Source organism: Patiria miniata, unplaced genomic scaffold, assembly GCF_015706575.1.
Source record: "Patiria miniata isolate m_02_andy unplaced genomic scaffold, ASM1570657v1 HiC_scaffold_4, whole genome shotgun sequence".
Classification (NCBI taxonomy): Eukaryota; Metazoa; Echinodermata; class Asteroidea; order Valvatida; family Asterinidae; genus Patiria; species Patiria miniata.
The window spans coordinates 3643623-3653096 of NW_024037071.1; the positions used below are offsets into that span (position 1 = coordinate 3643623).

Here is a 9474-nt window from a genome sequence, read left to right on the forward strand (position 1 = left end):
AACACGACTGTGTGCGCTGACTGTGGTTCCCCAATATAAGGCGGAAGCATTTTGTCTGCCATTTCACAAACGATCGTCCAACGGCAGCGTAGTAGCTGGCACTATGCTTCCGCCACTACGGGGTTAGTCAAGTTCCAAGAGTGCCTTGGGTTTTTGAATCCCTTAAAACAGCCCGTCCATTGCGTGCATGGGCAAGATAGAGGGCGCTATCAACAAGAAGAATCGAATCCAGTCTCGGGAACTTGGGGGTGCACCCCACTAAAAAAAAAAGTTCCCTAAGTTCCACCAGTGATAAATGCCCATACTTCAAAATTCTTCTAAAAATACTCAGAACTCTCACAGGTGTTCAGGCTGCACAGAAAAAAATAATGCTCAACATGTCATCTTTCATTTTCTTTTCAATATATTTCGTCTATCAACAGTGCAAATCGGCACACACAAAATAAGTAGCACAAAGTAAACTTTATTCATTCAGTAGATCATCATTTTATTCACACATGCATACAAATCTGCCCTAGCTTGAGAGAGCATTTACTCATTCGAACTTTCTACCGACACAGCCAGGCAAAGAAACTGGGATTTGTTTGCCCGGAAGACGATATTCTCTATGTGAAATTTCCTCTCAAAAGATGAGGTTGGTGTTTATTTTTGGAATGTAATATGGATATCGCCGAAGTTCTGATTTATGTTGACCCCACAAACAAAAGCTTTAGTCTCCAATCTTCAAGCCTGCAATGCGGAAACCATTACGATACACCACACCGGAAGATCCTTGCAAAAGTATTCACATGACACTCGTATCCGTCGTGCGCCTGCGCAGCACCGTGGGGAACACGGAAGGGTGTTTCTGAAACCCCGGGTGTGTCTCCAGCTCAGCTTCATCTCTGGATCCCAAATTATTGTGTTATCAAATTATTGAAGGTTATCATCAGGTTTGCTTTCTAATTTAATCCAAAGTTTTCAAAGAACTTATGAAAGCTCTCGGATGCTGTAGCATTGCAGTAAATATACATTATGAATATCAGATCATTTTTATATGCTATTTACAAGCAGTCAAGACTTCATAGTATATACCTCAGTCTTGACTAAAAACGTCATGTAACCAAAAACAATTCACACAAAAACCCCGCAATTTCTAAGTATATGATCTGTTTGTCTTATATCAAAACTACGTGCTCTACTAAGAAACTGAATGAACGCCATTTTGGTATTCCAACTGCGCGTTCGTACATCACAATCTGGCAGTCCTGATGAAAATAGATCGCCACAAGCGTGCATGATCGTCTTGGAAATACGGAAATGAAAAAAGTTCTGGTTCTGAATCAAGTGTACAGTAATTTTGAAAACTATTGTGGACGGTGTGCAATGTTTTACTGGTTTATTTAATGATCCATCCACGTACGAACAACTTTTCAATCTTCTTGTTTGCGTGTGAGCGTTGCGGATTGCAGAAACAGCATGTTTAGACTTGTGTGCATAATTACTTTGCTTATCCCAGAATCACGTTTTCAGGTCAGATCTTTATGATAGGTCAAATTAGGTCAAATGCTAATTTGAGTTAACTTATTATTAGGCTAAATCCTTATGTGTACTTTAACATTTGGAATACCAAACTACGAATAGCGGGTCTGACCCTTTATTAAGGCTATCAAACGTATGATGGAACGAGACAAATAGGCGGCTCTGATCCAAGTTAGTTCCCTTGGATGAGTTGATTGAGCCGCTATAAGGGCGCCCTCTGTAATCTCGCAATCACCTCAAGACCTAAATAATCATCTCAGCGTCTACATGTACATGCCTGCCCCCACTGACCACTATACTAACTAGTAACTGGACTGAAATCTATACGCTGATTGGCCTATTTCCACCCCCCCCCCCCCCCCACCAACTTCCAAACACGTGCTCCAAAGCCGCAGCAGGCTTGGAAAGAAAACCTATACGTCATGGGGGAACAAAGATGGCGGACAGTTGCTTCACGGTACAGGCGCATTGTCAACCAGACCGGTCAGTATAGAGGTCAGTAGCCGACACACTATCATGCGGGGATAATACTAGTTTAAAGAGTTTATAGTGTAAACAGCATTGCCATGAAGATAACGGCAACGGTAGTGATGATGTTGACGGTCACCGATCCAGCTGCGTTGCACAGCTCCCCACTGCAGCAGCAGATTGTAGCAGACGAGCCGCCAAAACTGCCGGAGGAACAAGCACCTTGCTCGGGACAGCCAGCACTCGCGTAACAAGCCCTTGCCACCAGATTCAGATCACCACTGGATGCAGTGGTTTTCTGTGTGAAATAAAACAATAAGTTTTGTTCAGCCAATATTTCCCAGTATAAACACTACCACAATACACGTACTTAAACGCAGATGAAATCAACGTGCAGTGAGCGAGTATACGTATACGTTACTGCAACCGACCCCTGCAAGTTCGGCGGTCGGTGGTGAGACGTCTGCACTAGTATGAGAAATATGCGATGCTTATCCAACTTACGTCGCCGATGAAGGGCAAAACTGAAACCAATTTAATTATGATAGGAGGGATTTTAACTAGATACTCTCGTCTTTCTGCGTCTTCAAAGTAAACCATGGACACATGAACCTGTCTTAAAATATTGATTTGTTTGAGTTACTCCCAACTTTAAGAGCTATACACTCACAGCGCACACGTCTAGGCCAGTCGGGCAGGTAGTTTTCAAGACGTTAGTATCGGTGGTGGCCGCGTTGAACGGATCACCGCAGGCATTGGTGTCAGTAGGAGCACCACTCCCTGACGTACAGGTGTAACACTGGAGACCCAGGATACCAGCTGTGGTCCATAATGAGAAGACAAATACGAAGAACTCCCATTACATTTTCAAAACGAAATGGCTTTATTCATTACAAGCTGATTTATCCGATCATATAGATCGGGTAAGGCATAGGGCGTATTTGTGTTGGGGTTGAAAATGTGCGGAGTCATGTAAATGGGGGATTTAGTTGAGAAGACATGAAGTTAAATAGAAATGAGGCCGACTTCGAAAACCTCCCAAGGGCGTACACGTACTATGTTATCGACCAGTGTAACATTTAAAATGTCAACAAAGATAGTCAAAACACTGATTGTTTTTTTTCTTTCTGGTTCATAGGACACAGTGGGAATATTGCAGTCGTTCGAGGAAACACACGTTGATTGTTTAAGCTTTCCATTACATTTACTTTGTCTGGTTTTATTGTTTGGATTTATTAGAAGTTGCACTCAGATAACCCCTAAATAATACCATGTCAATTTTTCGGACCCACTGAAAATCTGCACTTTTCAGAAATCTGAGTGTATTTTTTAAAACCATTTGAGTACTTTTTGTAACCATCTTCTTGCGTTCATTCTTAGGCTGGCATCAGTTCAGGGTCAAAACTTTGAGTTAGATTTTCCATTGAGGGTGGTTTTTTTTTTTGGGGGGGGAGGTCGTTTGTTTAGGTTTACTGTATAAAAGAGTTGTCATGTTCGCTCGTATACCAACTGCCCTATCCAAGGGCGCCTCTGATCACTAATCAATTTCTCAAACCCTTCTGAGTGAAACAATATTCTAAAAGTGCATCTCCCATGATCAATGCTCATTATATGCGCACGTGTAAGCGCGCAGCGGAAGTGTTCACCCAGAGTCTGTGCCTCTGTGGGTCAACTGCATCCGTCCCAAAACAAAGATGGATACTAGGAGATGGATACCAGCGAAATGGTCAGTTTACTTGTTCAACTAACTGAAATCAGTGTCACCCATGCATGTTCTTGAGCTTTAAGAATGTACAAATTGAAATGAATAAGACATTTACCGATGGAGGTCAGAAAGATGGCGGCTGTGAGAAGCTTCATGGTGGATCACAGGTAGACTTGCACACGGCTAGACACAGCAGTAAACCTGCATGGTACCAACGAGCATGAATATGGTAGAGCCGTATAGTCAGAGCCATTTTGTTAATGATGTAAAACTCTGGTGATTACCATATATACTCTTAGCACACTGGAACGTCAATGCCCCCATAATATGAATTTTACTTGGGAACATATTTTGTGCAACTTTTTACTCTTCTTAAATGTATGAAATCAACGCGACATCTTTTTTTGTCAATCTTATTGAAAAGTGCACTTCTTTAAACATTTGAATTAATGTCCATGCTTTTCCGGACAAATCAGGGCGCTGTTGCTGTGACGTCATTTCAGGAAGACACTGTCAATTGGTGAACCCATAATGTGCTCCTTAAAAACATTTTGTGAGAGTACTTTGCTTATTGGCCTACTGTCATTCACTGAAACAACAACGAATCACCACAGAAAAGAAAATTAACGAAAGCAATAAGTCCAAAATTTTGGCAAATTGTTGCGCTGAAATAGCTGTAAACATTGTGTTTTCTGCCCGAAATGTCATCACACTTTTGCTCAAAGGCAAATTCGCATGAGCAAAAAAAAACCACCAAAAAATGCACCAAAATGCTCTTAAAAATGGCAAAAAGAAATGGAAAGGAAAGTAAAATGGGACACAAAGGTGCATTCGCAAGAACTGCATTAAAAGCATTACATTACGTGGACCCTTTTAAGGGTTCATAAGATGACCTTTTTTTTCTTAGGAACACATTTCGTGTAAGTCTTTACTCCTCTTAAATGAATGAAAACTATTTGACATTCCTTTTTGGTTAATTTTATTGAAAAGTGCACTTGTCTTTAAAAAAAATAAAAATCTGAACTTTTCCGGACAATTGAGGATGCTAATGTTGTGACGAACACTGTTCACATTGCCGTGGGGGTAAAAAGTATTGCATTGCCCTTTCAATTTGGCTGCCTAGACCAAAAATGGTGTAACCTCTTTGAAATTAAAAAAAAAGAAGAAAAAAAAAGCAGGAACTAAAAAAAAAGTTGACCATGAAAAAGAATCCTGCTGGGTTATTTGAGCTTCCTTGGTCTGCCCGAACCGGACCTCTTGCATCTACTTCCTTCTTGGTGGAACGTTAGGAAACGCGACAGTGGTTTCAGGAAGCACATACAGTAGCCTTTACTTTTGGCCTTGGGGACCACAGCTGGTAGAGACATATGCGCATTTACTTACAGTTTTTAAAGCAGTCTTACTTTGACCCGGACCCGAAAGCTATCACGAGTTAGGTAAAAAGAAAAATGAAGGCACCATGGGGTAACACATTTCCTGCCTTCAATTTTTTTTTTGGTCATTAACCTTGATCGCACAACCCCTGGTTCGTCGTGTGCTTCTTCCTTGCAGTATTCCTTGAGAGAGGACGGCACTAATATTAAAGGTCATGACATAAATTTTACACTGACATGTATTTGGTGCGAATATCCATTCTTTGGTCTGGAAATGTATGAAAATAAAAAAAGAACTTCGGTTTAATTTGTTTTAAAGTTTACTTCTTCCTGACAAATGAGGGAGCTGTTGCTGTGATGTCAATTTAGGCACGCACTCTTTTAGTATACAAATGCACCCAAAATGTAGCTTATTAAAACATTTTCTATTGAAAGTTTGCTAAACAAATCATCATCTACTGAATCAACGGTAAAACACCACAAAGGCTGACCGTGGCGAAAGCCCAAATGCTGGCAACTGCTGATAAGCTGTTGGAATGTGGTAACATTGATGAACTTATAAAAAACATTTAGTTTTCAATGTTTGCTTAACAATTTAAAGTCTATCCTTTACCGAAACAACATTGACACACCACAAACAGAAAGTTGACCGCGGCAAAAAAAACCCAAATGCCGGCAACTTTTAAATGCTGAAATAGTTGTTAAGAATAAAGCATCTGCCTTGAATGACAAGATGAAAATTGAACTGTGTAAAATGAAACACACAAGGCTGCATTCTATCAGGCCTACATGGGCCCTTTAAAGTGTTTTGTACGCGCCTCTTGCGAAATAGCGGAAAGCAAAATTGTTGACCAATCGCGCGGCATCTGTGAGTGACGTGGCGGGTCGTGGAAAATCACCACATCACATAGAACCAAAAGCAACTCATATTGCAATCATTATCGTCACTTTTTTTTGGCACACTTTCTGAGGCTGAAAACCGCGACTGATCTGCTGCACAACAACGGCCCTTTTCTAATACGAAACACATGTGAGGTTTCAGATTTCTCGCGAATGTGCTAAATGTCACGCGGAAAGGATCGGGGATTAGAAATCACAGTTACTCCATTGCCTTGTATACAGTGCAGGTAACCAAATTAATTTTTAAAAAAACTTGTCTCAAACCATGTTTTTTTTTCAGCATGACTTTAAAAAGGTGTAAAGGCTAAACGAAATCAGAAACTTGAAGCTCTTGTCGTGATATTGCTTTCAAAATTACTGTCCATGCTTATTTTGAGCTTCAACCAAAAAAGAAACTTGTATTGCTATTTTTCTAACAAAAAGTCGGCCCACGTCTAGTTATGGACAAAATATTGGACACATTTCAAATGGTTTGCTGCCCAACGATTCTCACATCAGTTCTCGCGGAGCAAAGTGGCTCACGCCACTCTTTCACAATCGATTACAATGTAATCCACTCTCTTAGTGGATCTCTTTTTTTGCGCAAAAGCAACCCTCCAAAAAAGTGGGGATTTTTCCGAGGTTTTCAGACGATCAAAACGGTTAAGGATTGTTTTCGTTGAAATAAAACACTCAAAGGCCATTTTCTTTTCAGGAGGAAAAAAAAATCGTATTTGTTGTAGGGCACGGATGACTTCTGTTAATATCTGCCACAATAACATTTGAAAGACAAGCGACCTTATGAAGGGCCCACTACACTAGGTGGAAGAAGTTAAATTGAGGCGATGAGAATTTTTGAGACTGATCAGGAAGAAGTCATTTTTAAAGATTCTATTTAGGGACTTTTTTCCGAAAGTAAACTGATACATTCAGTCCCCACTAGCGCTGCCGCGGTGTCCCGTTTTGAGAATATGATGACTTGAAAGATATTCCTTCACATGTACATTTACATCACTATCGAGAGCTAGCGGACCCGGGGCAGAGCCTGGCAGTGAGCGTGCGGTGCGAAGCTTGTGCCCAATTAGGTTGTATATATAGGGAAGAAATTGGGAGAAATACAAGCACTTGTCTGGTGATGAGTTTCAATTAATGTTTGCTGTGGGACATTATTTCAAATTTGTCCCGTTCGATTACTTGACTTCCTAATCTAACTTGACAACCAACATCTAGCTTCTTACAAAACGAGAACATTTCATAGCAACACAAGTTTCAGGGTGTCTAAAATGGCAAGAAATAACCCGTCAAGACAATAAAATTCGTCAGTGACAAGAGAAAACTTTAAAATCAGGATGATAAGTAAAATCCCTGTCATTTTAGACACCATTGTATTACATCTGGTCAGCATTGAAATTGTTCTTTTGTTTTTCGGATAAAAAAAGCCTATTGCCTACCTTTTGATGTTGATAAGTCTAAGGCACCACCCGTCTCCTCTTGCTTCGTCGGTGGAAATGAAGCGAAGGCTCTGCCGCACCCACTGCCGCCGATTGCCGGCATCTGATTGGTGCATTGGGTACGATGGATCGTAAATAATCACAGACAACGGAAGTGACATGTCGGTAGTCAGTCGCAGACAATCGGTACAGTTGGCTAACTTCTTGCAGTGGTATGTGAGACATGCGGAAGTATAGTTGCGAAGGTTGGTGGTGAATGGTCTTGGATGTCTTGCATAGTCATCTGGAAAGTTTTAGTGACGTCATAACGATCACGTGCTGTATATAGCTTTGGTACACCAGCTCATGTTATAGAAGTAAAGTTCAAGGTGACCATTTGCCTATTGAGATAATGGCAGACACAATATGAGGGCGCTGTTTGATTTAGGCCCACTTGTCATATATGGCCAAGTTCGGGCAAGGACCATTAGTCGACTAGTGGTTGATTTGTGACGTACCAAACTCTGTCTAGTCGACGGTGGTTGACTACGCTAGTCGACTATTTGGAACCAGCCTACTGGGGTTGGTTGGGTCGCTGGTAACCAATAGCCGCGCGCATTCATAACGCTAGCAGAGAGCCAGGATCCAGAAGTTTTGCGATGACATTTTGACCAGCGTTTGACTAGAGACGTTCGCACGTTGCTATCAGTGCGCAGGCGTAAGGTACGTCACAAATCAACCACTAGTCGACTAATGGTCCTTGCCCGAACATGGCCCTTTCTGTCAATGAGCAATTAATTTGTATCTGTCGGTAAAATGCCGCAACAAATAGCGCCACCTATTGTCTGATAGTGTACAAGATCGTCCGCTTCGAATAGCGTCCCCATAATGTTAGTTGGTTGTCCATTAATTCCTTCCTGCTCCCAAATTAATTCAGCGGTGGCCGGGTGACCTGAGGAAAAGTCCTGTCCAACTAAACTTCCGGCACGCGGTGGTCTTCCGGAAAATGTGTATGGTGACCCTCGTGAACTTTATTCCCCGTGCAATAAGATTGGGTCGTTATATCCTTGCTTTCTAGTCCAAACACAGTCTTAAAATGTGCAATAGGGAAGGGCAGTATAACAGTAATGCAGTTAAGTCTTTCAAGTCGCATTAGCAGGAAAATGTTGATCAAACAGTTTTCTTCACTCGTAAAATAGATCTTCATTATTTTTATTCACGCGTGTAAGCGTCTAAAACGAGTTGACAGCAATTTGACTTTCGTCCCCAGGGGTTATTATATTTATAACCTCGTTTCCAGTAGTAACCCCTGGGTGGGAATCTTGCTTCCGGTCTCCTGATTCGATACAGCAATATTAATGGATTTGTATCCTACACTTGGTATTTGCATTTCCAACGTGCATTACGTATTTTAACGTTCAGTGTGAATTATTACGTCCACAGAGCCTTAAAAACACCCTTTAATATATAATGTGATACTGTATATTGGCTGAATGAATATTATAACTTTTAAGTTGGCTGAGAAAATCGTGGTTTGGGATATCTCACGCGCGCCGCGCGCGACGAATTGACTGTGTTTTTACCACAGACACGCAGTTTTAAAGCAAGCCATGCACCAGACTATCCTGCTATTCTTGCACATAAGTGCACGTGTGCAAGATTTGTCAATGTGCAAGTGGTGATCCAATATACTAGGGTGAGAGAGCAGGCAGTGCTGGGATCGTGCGGCTCAACATCATGGGAACGAGGTTGCCTCTTCCCCGATTCCCCCCACAGACATTATGTCTGTGATTCCCCTGTAAAAGGGCGTCCTCAAGAGCATTTTATACCTTATCCCATACAAGAATTTTAATGGACGTCTTATATTCACAGTAAACGAGGAACTTATGTCATTGCCAGTGACTTGGCATCGGTATCCCGAGAGCGTGCGGAAGTCCAAATGGTTCCGGAGATTTAAAACAAAAAAATTAATGACATTAATACTTGAAACCAAAGATTTAAATATTAAATTAGCAGTAAAATTACCGTAATTAAAGATGCGATTCGATATCTTGAATTCCTTTGTCTCCCATGGCAGTTAACTACTAATGGACATTTC

At 41.3% G+C, this 9474-nt stretch overlaps 1 protein-coding gene across 1 annotated transcript; it reads right to left on the reverse strand.

The window, feature by feature from the left end:
• Positions 1–470: 470 nt before the first annotated feature.
• Positions 471–7502, reverse strand: LOC119739972. Its single transcript, XM_038215138.1, has 4 exons — positions 7398–7502; positions 3810–3895; positions 2660–2808; positions 471–2287 (listed from the first exon to the last, which is right to left on the reverse strand). Exons 2-4 carry the CDS (start codon positions 3847–3849, stop codon positions 2066–2068), a joined length of 411 nt encoding a protein of 136 aa, XP_038071066.1. The 5' UTR covers positions 3850–3895; positions 7398–7502; the 3' UTR covers positions 471–2065.
• Positions 7503–9474: the final 1972 nt, after the last annotated feature.